Source organism: Ranitomeya imitator, chromosome 3 (genome assembly GCF_032444005.1).
Source record: "Ranitomeya imitator isolate aRanImi1 chromosome 3, aRanImi1.pri, whole genome shotgun sequence".
Classification (NCBI taxonomy): Eukaryota; Metazoa; Chordata; class Amphibia; order Anura; family Dendrobatidae; genus Ranitomeya; species Ranitomeya imitator.
In genome coordinates, this window is record NC_091284.1 from 580112960 (window position 1) to 580128018 (window position 15059).

The 15059-nt window shown below is 46.0% G+C and overlaps 1 protein-coding gene across 1 annotated transcript in view; it reads right to left on the reverse strand.

Annotated features, from left to right (window-relative positions):
- Positions 1 to 251: 251 nt before the first annotated feature.
- The window catches only part of IPO5 (importin 5), a 105813-nt gene continuing 91005 nt past the window's right edge, over positions 252 to 15059 (reverse strand). The window contains exons 22-26 of the mRNA XM_069758008.1: positions 5788 to 5910; positions 4127 to 4346; positions 3800 to 4028; positions 3279 to 3420; positions 252 to 1063 (exon numbers count right to left, since the gene is read on the reverse strand). Coding sequence (XP_069614109.1) covers positions 977 to 1063; positions 3279 to 3420; positions 3800 to 4028; positions 4127 to 4346; positions 5788 to 5910 — 801 coding nt within the window. The 3' untranslated portion in view covers positions 252 to 976. The remainder of the gene's footprint in view (positions 1064 to 3278; positions 3421 to 3799; positions 4029 to 4126; positions 4347 to 5787; positions 5911 to 15059) is intronic.

Below are 15059 nucleotides of genomic sequence, written 5' to 3' on the forward strand. Positions count from 1 at the left end.
TTTACTTTATAAGTATCTGATAACTACAAAACACATGGATAGTGTTAAAACTCAAATTAATGCATCTTTGAAAATAAAGGCATCCTAAATATAAGACATTTTAAAAAAAAATTAAAAACCTATAACAGTCAGCAAAAAAATATAAACTGCTCACATGCAGAATATACGTTATCTGGGTGCTTCAAAGTAATCTCATGATAATGTTCAAGTGAATAAAGTGAGACAGAGGGGAGCGGTGCTCAGACTGGTCATGTATTTCATTGTTGTTTATTGAAGAGTGAAGGAGATATTGCCAGACATGCCAAAAAGACATTTCACATTCAAGGGCCCGATGCTAAATAATGTCCTATGTCAAAACACATTATTTGGGCACTATGGGTGACCAAAATAATAAAAATATACTGATAGAAATCTGTGCAAAATTAATGTTTTGACCATTATACTTGAAAATGAATCCTATAGGGCAAATGTAGTTTTCTACAAACTTCTGTGGTAATACAATATGGAGACAAATTTGTCTTTGACGATTATAACATCGTGCTATTATGAACTCGACATACCACTTTTATGAATGGCATGGGAAGCACCATTTTTAAAAGCTTTGTAGGCCCTTTGGATACACCAGATCTATGTCCATGTGTCTTAAAATCCATCTACAGCAACCACACTCCTACTTAGTTGATAACTGAAGACAATGGTAAGCAGTTCTTCCCTACCCACAAAAGTGGATAAAGGGAGATATGAAGGATAGAATAATCCATTTATAGTAACAGGCCAGAAGGGAACATCCATCATTCCTAGAAGAATCCATTTTAACATTTTCCAGTCTGACTTCTGATGCACTTCTTTGCGGCCTGCAGAAAAACTGCGTATAAACGTTACTGCTCCTTCTTAAAACAAAAATAAAGAAACCTAAACAGAAGAGGTAAGTTTATTTCATGTTAGTTTTCCTGATAAAGGCCAACAGTAGAGGTCTTCACACAGTACTCAGGAGATCTTGTAAAGCCTTCTGCTGAACTGGATTCAGCTGTGATACACATTCTGTGAACAGTCCTCCAGATGCCTGAAAATAGAAAAGTTCAAGAGTGAAGCAGAAAACAACAATGACTGGTATATGTAACACTAAGGCCCCAATTCATTAACACCAGTGTTTGGTATGTCAGTGTTATTGAGGGGCGTGCAACAATAGGATGTGCAGAATTCATTAACAGGCACAAGTCGATTAATAAATAAAGCACATCTTTGTGGCACCATGGCAGAAACAAGTCTCCAATTGTGGACTGGAGTAACATTTCTGGTGTAATATTCACCTCTTCCAATAAATTTGGTGTAGCAATGACCCATTTAACTTCCTCTAAGCACCCCTTATTTTGGCAGAGCTGCTTGAAACTGGCATGAAAATACCAAAATTTGCAAAATTTTTGCACAACTATGTTAAAGGGTGACATATCAATATTTTCTCAATAAAAAGGATATAAAACACTTTGGAAGAGTCGCTAATGTTTTGTATACTGTGGCATTGTGCAAAAATTAGCAACTTTTCTAAATACTTTATGAGAGTTTTCTGGCAGAAACATTTAGGTGAATTGCCCTTTAAAATGAATACCAATTTCCTAGATAACGGTCAACGGGGCGTGGCTTCCAACATTATTGTGATTAACAGCTCTTGCAGTTAGGCAGCGAGAATCTAGCTGTCAATCCGAATAACGTCGGAACTGAAATCTTGCCCCATTGACAGAGCAGGGTGGAAAGGAAGCCCTCGCTCTCGATGTGATGTCAGCATAGGCAGCTGAATCGCTGACAGGAGCTGTCTGTGACGGCAATTAACATCGTTGGGCACAACAGGTAGGTAGGTAGCAAGTACCTGCCTGTTCCTGCTTAGGGAGATTTTTTGCTTTTCACAAAGTCCCAGATATCCACTTTCAATTAAATTTTTTGAAGTGTTTGATGAGGTTTTGAATTTTCCACTATAAAAATGAGATACAGCAATTTTCTCACTGGCTGTAAACCCTAATACTACAATCACACTCCCTGTTTTGGCTTTTTAGCAATCATTGTTATTAAAGGAAGGATTACAATGACAGATCACAAATTTCCAATAAAAAGCACAGAAACCAAGTAGATGTTTTAATAGATGTCACAGCATGCCAACCCAACCCCTCTTCACAACATTTGCTTGGACTTGAGCATGCCTAGAAAGCTTTCCTCTAGAAATGAACAAGTCAGTGCTCTAAATTCAAGTGGCAGCTGTACAGAATAGGAAGAGTCTACAATTCGACTTGGAGATTAGTGTGAAAGTGCAAGATTTGTGTATTTTTATAGCATAGATAGGAATATGGAAACTTAAATGGTCATCTAAGCTTTGTTTCCATATATCAATAGTAGACATAAAAAAGAGCAACTTGTTGATATCTCAGACATATGCTTTTCTCCTACTGAACTGATCTTTTACAATGCATTAAGAATAGACAGACTTTCCCTCTACATAGATAGGAGATGGCAGTTAGTGCTCGTAAGATTCTATGAAGAGGGAAGAGCTAAGGCCTCTTTCACACTTCCGTCTTTTATCTCCAGTCGCAATCCGTCGAGTTTTGAAAACAGGATCCTGCAATTTTTTTGGCAGGATCCTGTTTTTTCCCATAGACTTGTATTAGCAACGTATTGTGACGGATGGCCATCCGTTTCATCCGTCGTGCACTGGATCCGTCGTAAAATAGCGGTCCGTACGGAACAAAAAACGTTCAGAGGAACGTTTTTTTGTTCACGTCAGAAAAATCGGTCAGCAACAGGTCCTGAGCTGTCCGTCGTCGGCTACAATGGAAGCAGGATCCGTTGCTGACCGTCACACGCAGGAATCCAGCGATGGAACCCATTTTTTTTTTTTAATTCTGAGCATACCCAGATGGATTTTTTTTTAGTCGGGGGGGGGGGGGGGGGGGGGAGGTGTGGGGGGGAAATCTCTTTCTCAGCAGTGCATCCGTCATAACACTGGATGCTTTGCCTACATTTTAACGCTATTTTTTGAACATCCGTTGGTACGTCTTCCCGATGCATTAGGACGGGACACTGCCGATGGAAGTGTGAAAGAAGTCTAAGGAGACACCGCTGCAATTTTTCCTGACAGGACAATTAAACTTGACAATCTCCATTTAACGAAGACCGGTTAGAACAAAAATACCCAACAAGAAAGGAAAAAAAAACAGGCAGTCTTCAGGAGAGCCTATTAATGAGGGGAACGCGTGGAACTGTAATTTGTCTTTTAGGAGTCTGAAACTTACCTGAACTTGTCGTACTACATTAGCAAGTCTTTTGCCACATAAGTCTTCATTTTTAACAGATTCATGGACTCCTCCATCTGCTATAATACTAAATATTCTTGGTAAATTTGAGTTGTTAGGTCCTAGCACAATAGGATTATTACTGTGAATATTAGAAGAAAAACAACTCATTAGATGGATGTATTTTAGTTTGACAAATCAATGCAACTCTAAAACGGTCAATTTATACTATGCATTACATTAATACAGTAGATTAGTCTTGAATAAAATTATTGGTTGCCTGGAGACAATCTGGGTTTAGAAAGACTAAGCCTTTGTTTTGCAAGTAATAACCATCTTTAACACATGCTGAAATCTACTAGTTACTCAAGACACATTGTATATGGACTGAAGATGGTTACAGACAGAAAAAAGTAGGTTACAGTACAAATTAGGTAGATGGCAACATACGATATTAAGTTTATTATTTTGACACGCATTAGAGATTTAGGCAACATGAAAGGCATGCTTTAAAATGTTACCTTTCAAGAAGATCACAAAGAAAGTTAAAAGTATGAACAGCTTCCTCTTTGTCTTCATGCAATGGGAGCCATGACAGCCAATGAGGCAAAACTTCATCCACATTAACGCAATCTGGTCTGTATTTCATTATCTTTCCTACAGCGGAGATGCAATTTTCTGTTGCATTGATATTCTCTTTGGTTTTAGAGTCAGGGGCCTGTATAACCCCAACAAGAAGCGGGACGGCTTCTAAGATTTAAAAAAATATATATAATAATAATAATGCACAAATTTACTAAAAATATAAAACAAAAAATACACATGTGCATTTGGAATGAAAAACATACCTGTACAGAAAGGGCGATAGTTATCACCACCAAACTGTGCCATCACACCAACACCATAAGCAGCCGCCTGACGAACCTCTGGACTATTGTCACAGATCGACTGTAGTAAAGGTCTCAGGAAGTATTCAGCATATTGGAAGGAAGTCGGACTACAGTGTTCAATTATGTCATCAAAAATACAAAGTCCCCATTGTCTGTCTGGCCATGGCCGATGAGGACACTTAAAAATAAAAATAAACATTCTTTACCTTTATTTTTTTGAAGCAATGTAAGCTAATAACATACAATAAAAATAAAAACAATGGCCGTGGTTTCATCAAGACCAGCTGGTTTGGAGATGTGTTTGAGTCAGACGCTTATAATTCATGAAGAGACACACACCTCTTCAGGAATCAAGACTGTCGGAAGAGTGGCGTGCCCTTCACTGTAAATCCTATTAGTCCCTGATGGAGTAAAATTTGCAGCGTAGTGAATGCTGCAGCTCATGAATTTGAGAAGTGGCGGTTGCCATGCCCCAGCTTTGCCTTTTTGTCAGAGCTAGACAAAAATGTCATAAGAATACAAAGCCACAAAATTATAGCAAAGCCTCGAGCTGTGCAAAAATATTGACATTTTTCCACGCCAGAATACAGGCATAAAAGCTTTGAAGGACCAGGCACTATATGTGCTTTTTACCCTCCAAACTACTTAAGGTACCGTCACACTAGACGATATCGCTAGCGATCCGTGACGTTGCAGCGTCCTCGCTAGCGATATCGTCCAGTGTGACAGGCAGCAGCGATCAGGCCCCTGCTGTGCTGTCGCTGGTCGGGGAAGAAAGTCCAGAACTTTATTTGGTCGCTGGACTCCCCGCAGACATCGCTGAATCGGCGTGTGTGACACCGATTCAGCGATGTCTTCACTGGTAACCAGGGTAAACATCGGGTAACTAAGCGCAGGGCCGCGCTTAGTAACCCGATGTTTACCCTGGTTACCATCCTAAAAGTAAAAAAAACAAACTACATACTTACCTACCGCTGTCTGTCCCCGGCGCTCTGCTCTCCTCCTGTACTGGCTGTGAGCGTCGGTCAGCCGGAAAGCAGAGCGGTGACGTCCCCGCTCTGCTTTCCGGCCGCTGTGCTCACACAGACAGTACAGGAGGAGTGCAGAGCACAGCGCTGGAGGACAGCCAGCGGTAGGTAAGTATGTAGTGTTTGTTTTTTTTTACTTTTAGGATGGTAACCAGGGTAAACATCGGGTTACTAAGCGCGGCCCTGCGCTTAGTTACCCAATGTTTACCCTGGTTACCGGCATCGTTGGTCGCTGGAGAGCTGTCTGTGTGACAGCTCTCCAGCGACGCTGCAGCGATCCGGATCGTTGTCGGTATCGCTGCAGCGTCGCTAAGTGTGACGGTACCTTTAGGGCAACATTTTCTATTAATCTTGTTTAATCCAACATGAGGAATAGATCTGTAACAATGGTTAAGAAGATATAATGTAAAGGGTTATTCTGGCTCTGCACACTTTCCATGTCAGGTGGTGAGTGGAGTCGGTGACATCTCTTCTACCGACACCTGTCCTAGTCATCTTCAAAATGATAATGAAAATGACATTTAACTGGCAACATTACAATAATAATTTGTCAAAATAACACAAAACTAGAAGAATCCAGAATTAACTTACAATTAAGTTAACAATTAATGGCAGTAACTGTTCAAACCATGGAAGCACCTTCTCTTTGTAGCTACTGAATATGGAGTGCAAAATGTCTGCGACTTTAGTTAGAATATAAACGTCGTTGTCATCCTGTGGACATGAAACAAAGATACATTAGCAAACAATTATGAAAATGTTAATATATATCACATGAATTAACCCCAGTGTTTTTTTTTTCTTCAAACACTATTCACAGTGCATTATAATACATAATATGCAAATTGCCTCTTCTGAGAAAAAGAGGACTTAAACTCTATAGTGCCACCTGTTGGAAGTAGCGATCCTACAAGTAACAATCAACCCTTTACACAGTAATTTAAAGCCTTATGGTCTTGTCAGTCATAACACTGAGCGAGCCTATAAGGCAATTAACCAATAGACACATAAAAATGGCTTCCCTTCCTTTACTGATTGCAAGATCTATGTGTTTAAAATGCCATGAGTCCTCTGATGCAGCCATGTGAAGGCACAACAGGTGTGTATTACAGCTATGGTCTTTCTGCTGATGGCACAGAACCATAAGAGGACGGGATATCAAGGAGTTAAAATATCCAACTATGTTAACAAGCATTTACAGAGTAGAGCTGCAAGACACAAAGGTCCTGATTCATCAACACCAATTTTGTTCACGCCAATCTTGTTGATGCGCTGGAATCCGATGGCCCCCATTCATGCAGAAGAGCATGCTTCTTCATGAATCCGGACAGTTGGTCGAGTGGCGTGCACCTCTGTGTTCGTCTCACCACAAATCTTAAGGCCCCTTCACATTAAGCGACGCTGCAGCGATACCGACAACGATCCGGATCGCTGCAGCGTCGTTGTTTGGTCGCTGGAGAGCTGTCACACAGACAGCTCTCCAGCGACCAACGATGCCGGTAACCAGGGTAAACATCGGGTAACTAAGCGCAGGGCTGCGCTTAGTAACCCAATGTTTACCCTGGTTACCATCCTAAAAGTAAAAAAAACAAACAGTACATACTTACCTAACGCTGTCTGTCCTCCAGCGCTGTGCTCTGCACTCCTCCTGTACTGGCTGTGAGCACAGCGGCCGGAAAGCAGAGCGGTGACGTCACCGCTCTGCTTTCCGGCTGACCGACGCTCACAGCCAGTACAGGAGGAGTGCAGAGCACAGCGCCGGGGACAGACAGCGTTAGGTAAGTATGTAGTGTTTGTTTTTTTTACTTTTAGGATGGTAACCAGGGTAAACATCGGGTTACTAAGCGTGGCCCTGCGCTTAGTTACCCGATGTTTACCCTGGTTACCAGTGAAGACATCTCTGGATCGGTGTCACACACGCCGATCCAGCGATGTCCACGGGAAGTCCAGCGACGAAATAAAGTTCTGGACTTTCTTCAGCGACCAACGATTTCCCAGCAGGGGCCTGATCGTTGGTCGCTGTCACACAACGATTTTATTAACGATATCGTTGCTACGTCACAAAAAGCAACGATATCGTTAACAATATCGTTATGTGTGAAGGTACCTTTACTTCTTGCCTAGAGCCCCTCTACTAGCCAGATCAATTTGCATATTTAATTTCCCAGAGGAGAATAAATGGCTTAAGTCTCCTCCCTCTGACATGCCCGGCATGACATGTTACTCTCCACAAGGACAAACTAGACCCCAGTCCATCCAGAACATCTTACCTATCCAAATCAGATCTTAATACTTTGCACTGATGAGGGGCAATACCACAGTGTCTGCAAACTGACGAGGGGCAATACCACAGTGTCTGCAAACTGAGATCCTGGTTTGGCTTTTATCCCAAGTCATATTGCAAGGTTTGTTGAAGGACTGATATTGACTTTAAGATCGCTGCTTCCAATAGGTGGCACTACACTTTTAAAAGGAGATTTGTGTGTATTCAGCGTAAAATCTCTCTCTCTTAGCCTCTAATTGGGGGACACAGGACCATTGGTGTTATGCTGCTGTCCACTAGGAGGGGACACTATGCACAATCTGAAAAAAGATTAACCGTGGCTCCTCCTCCGCAGTATACACCCCTGGACGGCGTCAGCCTTCTCCGGTTTTTGCAAAAGCATTAGGAGGAAAGTAACATGAATAACATAACCATGCCTATAAGAAGGCAACTATGTACGAGCTCAAGAAAACAAAATGAGAACTCAACAGTAACAGCCCGGAAAGGGCAACAGGGTGGGAGCCGTGTCCCCCAATTAGAGGCTAAGAGAAAGATTTTACGGTGAGTACACAAAAATCTCCTTTACTCTGTCGCCTCATTGGGGGACACAGGACCATGGGATGTCCCAAAGCAGTCCCTGGGTGGGAAGCAATGGACGAATATTGTGCAGACAGGCCCCTAAACTTGGGGCACCGCCGCCTGCAGAACCAGTCTACCCAGGCTCGCGTCCGCCGAGGACTGGGTATGAACTCTGTAGTGTTTAGTTAAACGTATGTAGGCTAGCCCAAGTGGCCACCTTACACAATTGTTGTGCCGAAGCCTGGTGCCGAATGGCCCAGGAGGCCCCTACCGCCCGTGTAGAGTGTGCCGTAATACCAGCCGGAAGGGGAGAATTTTTAAGGCGGTAGGCCTCTTGTATGGTGGATTTGATCCACCTGGCAAGGGTAACTTTGGAAGCCAGCAGACCCTGGCGGTCGTCTTACAGAAGGAGGAAAAGAGAATAAGACTTCCGGAAGGGGGCAGTCTGAGACATATATATACGCAATGCCCTGACAAGGTCAAGCGTATGCAGAGCCTTCTCCACTCTATGAACCGGACAAAGGGAAGGCAGAGAAATTTCCTCATTGAGGTGGAAGTTGGACACAACCTTCGGAAGGAAGGATGGGACCGTATGGAGGACTACTTTGACCTGGTGAAAAGCCAGAAAGGGCCGTCTGCAGGAGAATGCTGTCAGTTCAGACACCCTGCGTAGCGAGGTGACTGCCACCAGGAAAACCACCTTCTGGGATAGAAGGCGGAGCAGGACCTCCTTAAGGGGTTCAAAGGGTGGTTCCTGCAATGCTGTCAAGACCAGGTTGAGGTCCCACGTTTCTAGTGGTCGTCTGTAGGGGAGAACCAATCAGGAAACCCCCTGAAGAAATGTCCTTACTTGCAGCTTGATAGCAATGCGCCTTTGAAAAAAAAAAAAAAAAACACTGAGGGCTGACACCTGGCTCTTAAGCGAGCCCAGGGACAAGCCTGGCCTCCAGACCCGATTGGAGAAAACCAAGTAGTTTGGGGAGGGAATAAGGGAATGGGGTCTGGCCACGAGATTCGCACCAGGTAAAGAAAGCTTTCCAGGTACGGTAATAAATCTTGGCAGAAGCTGGCTTCCGTGCCCTGATCATAGTCGTAATGACGTCCGGCGAGAGCCCTGCCTGGGTTAGAACCCAGGTTTCAAAGGCCACACCATCAAATTGAGGACCCCTGAGTTCTGCTGGTAGAACAGGCCTTGTGATAGAACATCCGGGCGGTCGGGGAGGCGCCAGGGGGCGTCTGCTGTAAGTTGTATGATGTCGGCGTACCATGTACGTCTGGGCCAGTCCGGTGCGATTAGGATGGTTGGAACTCCCTCTTGCTTGATCTTGCTCACCACTCTGGATATCAGGGGGAGAGGTAGAAAAATGTACAGAAGCTGGAACTGGGTCCAGTCCTGAACCAGAGCGTCTGCTCCGAGCGACCGCAGACCGTGTGTTCTGGCCATGAAGTTGGAGACCTTGGCATTGAAGTGGGATGCCACATCCGGGGTCCCCCAGCGATGGCAGATCTGGCGAAAAATTTCGGGATGGAGAGACCACTCTTTCAAGTCTATTCCTTGTCAGCTGAGAAAGTCTGCTTCCCAGTTGTCCACACCCGGAATGTGGACCGCCGAGAGAACCGATCCTGTGTCCTCCGCCCAGTGGAGGATGTGTGACACTTCTCGCATCGCCTGGGTACTGCGGGTCCCCCCTTTGTGATTCACATATGCCACAGCCGTGGCATTGTCCGACTGTATTCTGATGTGAGAGGCTGCCAGTAAGTGATGGAAGGCCCTCAATGCCAGGAGGATGGAACGAATTTCCAGGATGTTGATGGGCATGGTCGCTTCCACTGGGGACCACTTGCCCTGTGGTGTAGGTGCACCGCACCCCAACCCGTCAGGCTCGCATTGGTGGTCAGAACCTTCCATTGACCTGTGAGAAAGGATTTCCCCTTTGCTAGCGAGGTTGGCTTGAGCCACCAGTGCACAGACCTCCTGGTTGACGACGTTAGCCGGAACTCCCTGTCGAGAGAGAAATGGTTCTTGTCCCAGGACTTGAGGATGGCTAGTTGGAGAGACCTGAGGTGAAACAGGGCAAATGGGACCGCTTCTATTGCTGCACCCATCCTGCCGAGGACTCTCATGGCAAACCGGAGATCGAGGGGGTTTGCGGAGGAGGGTGCGAACTCCTAGGTGGAGAGCCAGTGCCTTGTCCTTGCGAAGGAGCACTAGACCTCTGGAGGTGTTGAATAGCATTCCCAGGAAGGTCAGAGACTGACTCGGGGTTGGCGATGACTTTTGTAGGTTGACTAACCAGCCCATGCGACTCAGTGTCGATTGTGATTGAGACGCCGAGCTCGCAGTCCTTGAAGGTGGGAGCCATGATGAGTAGATCGTCCAGGTATGGAACAACTACTATGCCTCTGGAGTGCAGGACGTCCATGGTGGCTGCCATGACTTTGGTGAACACTCTGGGAGCCATGGCAAGTCCGAACGGGAGAGCCATGAACTGGTAGTGGTCCTGTTCAATTGCGAACCTGAGAAATCTGATGGGTGGGTGCAAAAGATATATGCAGGTATGAGTCTTGTATGTCTAAGGAGGCGAGATATTGTCCCTTCTCGATGGACGCAATGATGGCCCTGCAGCCTCGATTATTGAACGAGCCATGCGTTCTACCTCCGGTCTGCTGCGTCCCTGAGGGTTGAGCTATCTGGCAGTGAAAGGAGGGTCTGTGCTGCTAGCCTAGAGACTGGGGGGTCCACTTCGGGTGGATCTGTCCATTCCTTGGTGTCCTTCTGTGGGAAGGGGTACCTTGCCTCCAGATATTTGCGATTAGTGAATTTCTCAGGTTGTGAGAGCTGCTTTTTAAGGATCGCCTTAAACTCTGGGTGGTTAGAGAAAACTTTAGGCGGCTTCAGAGCTCCTTCAAAGGAAATCTTGTGTTTTGGGGAATCTGGTGGCGGATCAGAAATGTCCAGCAACCGATGGATGGAAGAGATTATGTCCTCAACTAGCGCTGTATTGCTGGGGGGGGGGGGGGGGTTGGGATCAGGGACTCCTCCGTTTCCTTGTCTGAGTCACAGATGCCTTCCAAATCCTGGGTATCACTGAGGCGTCCCCTGCTGAGTGAGCTGGGGCGGAGGCCTTCTCTGGTCGGGGATTGCGGAGATCTGCATTGTCTGCCCCTGGAAGGGGACGGTCTAGATGACCTGGAACTACAGTGTCTCCATAGAAGGGGATGACCGTGTGCTATGGGATGACGCAGATGGACTTGACCTATGGGTCCACTTGCGTCCTGACGTAGACATGGATGTGCCAGGGTCGTCCTGTCCCTGAGTCAAGCTCTCCCTTTGCTGGGTAGCGGTCATAGCCGAGGCATGACTCTGCAGAGCCTGAAGCAATGTGGAGGTTAGGTTATCTATAGACTGCGTCATAGATTGCGACATCTGAGTGACCCATTACGGCGTGGCATTAGGCACCGAAGCATTGGCAGGGGCATCTTGGGGCCCTGATAGTTGACTGGATGCAGTCCTGGCAGTGCGGGTACGTGCTGCCACTGGGGAGAGCAGTCCTGCAAGCTGTGCAGAACGCATAATAGCAGTCCTGCCTGTTTCTCTTGGACCTTGAGCCCGGCATAGTGCACAGAGTGCAGAAGGGCTGGCTATGCAGAGGACCCTACAGGGGCGGCTATGCAGAGGAACCTATAGGGAGGCTTATAGGAATGTGGATTCACAGCCGAGTTAAAAAAAAAAACCCAGTTCTGATCTTACCCCACCAGTTTGCCCCTAGGTCCAGCGCCAAAGATCCACAGTCCTGTGCCCCCCGGAGACTGGCTGGTCTGGTCCTGCTGACCGGGAGATGCAGGGTTAATCCTTGTCCTGCAGCGGAAATAGCCGTCGAGGAGAAGAGGAAGGAGAAGAAGGGGGCGGAGAACTGAAAAAGGGCAGCAGAGCTGTGTAAAAACGTGCCCTTTCTGTCTCTGACACTGTAGAGTGTAATTTGTCATCCGGGGGCGGAGAGGAGGCGGCGGCTTCAGCTAGGCCGAAGCCGTGGCCTAAATTAGATGCCTGATGCCCAGAAAGGCTCCAGGCCGGCACGGAAGTCCGAGAGGGGGTCGGATCTGAACCGGATCCCCCCGGATTTAAAGGCAGGATAGCGGTGGGGCTATAAGCGGAAGGGGGGCCCTGTGAGGGGTCCCCCTGAGGCACTATAGAGTTGGTGCTGCCGCTGAGACAGGGGCGCAGGGAGCCCTGTGTCTCTATTGTGCCAATGCCTGCCTGCACTCCCCCCAGCCCCGACCGGAGCCCGCAACTGGGCTGGGGTCCCTGGATGCAGCTGCAGTGTGCTGGCCCATGCTGGGAGCTGAGAGTGCTGCCTGTACAAGCCCTACCTGAGTCGTCTCAACCTAATGCCCCCAGAGGGGGATTAGGGAGGGTGCTGCTGTCACCATCAGGGTGCTTTATCCTTGCCCTCAACCTAGAAACCAAAAGGAATTGGGGAAGGACGGGGGGTCTCGACTTCGAACCAGCACCCGAGGGACTGGGGAAGGAGCGACATGGGGAATAGCCATCTCGACTTCAATCGGGCACCCCGTAATAGGGGGCCGAGGAAGGAGCCATGCCGGGAGTCTCGAAGGAGACCCACTTTTCTTCATCTGTAATTCCGTCAGAAAAAAGGGAGTAAAAAAAAAAAAAACGTGCCTCCTATGCGACACTAAGCAAAAACTGGAGAAGGCCGACGCCGTCCAGGGGTGTATACTGCAGAGGAGGAGCCACGGTTAATCTTTTTCAGATTATGCATAGTGTCGCCTCCTAGTGGACAGCAGCATAACACCCATGGTCCTGTGTCCCCCAATGAGGCAACAGAGTAATCCCTCTTGCTCTTTGAAGAGAATTTGCATATTTAAGAGTAGGAATAATATTTGTGGTGTAGTGACTTATGACTTTTCAAAGCTTTTTCTGCTAGAATACTGGGATAAAAGTTTTGATGACTTGGTCCCCGAGGTCCTATTGCAAAGGGAGGGTTGTTATTTTTTGCCTTGTCTTTCTTTATGTGATGGCAGATATTGCGCCAAACTCAAAATCACAGTATTTATTGATTTGACACAAGTTCAAACATGCTGTGGTGTTTTTTTTTTTTTTATTGAAAAGGTGACCAGATCCTTTCAATAAACATTCAAATGTTGCATTTCAGTCTTCAACTTAAAAAAAAATTAGACATTTTGTACTTTATCAGGGTACTGATGTGCATCTGTGCAAAAATTTTGCAACATTTCAGTGATGAATTTGGCTACAACTGAATGACCAAAACCACACCCATAAAATAAATAGAGACCAGAGTAAAATTAGCTTACACAAAGGGCCTAAATTAAATAATGAATAAGATGCAAAGTCAGTAGAACAATTTTTACTCAAGAAATAAGGAGCAAACGCAATGATATTCAGTCCCCAAAATGAAGTACCCTTCCCTGCATTCCACGCCCATGGGAGTGGAATGCAGTGAATATTCATTTCTCTTAAGTAGCAGGCACACATGACCGCCAGCAGCTGCAGGAAGTCAGCGGCTGACAGGGAGCTCACTACTAAATAGCAATGAATACTCACTGCACTTCATGCACATAGTCCTGGCGTGCAGAGCAGTGAGTAGTCTGGCAGCTGTCCTTCGGCTTGTAAGCAGCACCCGACGTCCCTGCCATGCGCTGCTTACAAGCATAAACCAGCTGATGCCATCGGAATAATAAGCAGGGAGGGAGAGACAGGAAGGCAAGTGTAATTTTTTTTAAATGTTTTCTGATGGGACCATGCATACCAGGATGGGTGTTAATCATACCAGGATGCTACTAAAGAGAAATCTATTTATTATGCTTTGCTTATATAGCACTCTTATTCCGCATATTCACTGCCCTACACACCCATGGGCGTGGAATGCAGTGAATATTCATTTCTCTTTAGCAATGAGCACAGGAGTTAGCCGCCACAGCCTGCCTCCTGTGACCCTATGCCGCTCCCTCACACCACCACCAGAGCCGGTACATCCAGACTATACGACGAAACCTCCAACGTGGTATTTTCCGAAATACTGCCTGTACCACGTGCCACGCCAGAGAGGCAACGGGAGATAAGGGAGGTTAATAAGTGGCTCAAGAATTGGTGTAGGAAGGAGGGATTTGTGTTCCTGCAGAACTGGGCCGACTTCTCAGTTGGCTACAGGCTCTACGCTAGGGACGGGCTGCACCTCAATGGGGAGGGTGCAGCTGTGTTGGGGGAGAAAATGGCTAGAAGGCTGGAGGAGTGTTTAAACTAGGGATTGGGGGGAGGGAATTCAAATTTATAGGAGGGGAAGTTAGTGCAGATAGAGACCTGGGCACAAATAAGGAAGTTGGGGGTGGCGGTGGCATGGGGGGTGGGGTTAGATTAATCAATAATTTAAGAAAGAATAGAGGTGCAGAGAGATACATCAAATGTATGTATACTAATGTCAGAAGCCTTGCCAACAAAATGGACGAATTAGAATTAATGGTGTTGGAGCATAATTATGACATGGTGGGGATATCTGAAACGTGGCTTTCACAATTGGTTCAGGACTCAACAAGAAGGGGGCACTGCTAGACCTAATATTAACCGGACAGAACGCATATCAAATATAAGGGTTGGGGGTCACTTGGGGAATAGTGATCACAAAATAAGTTTTCATGTATCCTTTAATAAGATGTGTAGTAGAGGGGTTTTAAGGACACTAAACTTCAGGAGGGCAAATTTCCAACGGATGAGAGATGATCTTAGTGCAGTTAACTTGGACGATATCCTGAGTCACAAAAATACACCAAGAAAATGGGAGACGTTTATTAGCATCCTGGATAGGAACTCTGCACAGTATATACCGTATGGGAATAAACATTAGGAATAGGAGGAAACCAATATGGCTATATAGAGCTGTAAGGGGTGCAATAAGTGACAAAAAGAAAGCATTTAGAGAATTAAAGGAAGTAGGTAGTGATGAGGCATTAAATACAGAAAATTAGATAAATTCTGTAAAAAGCA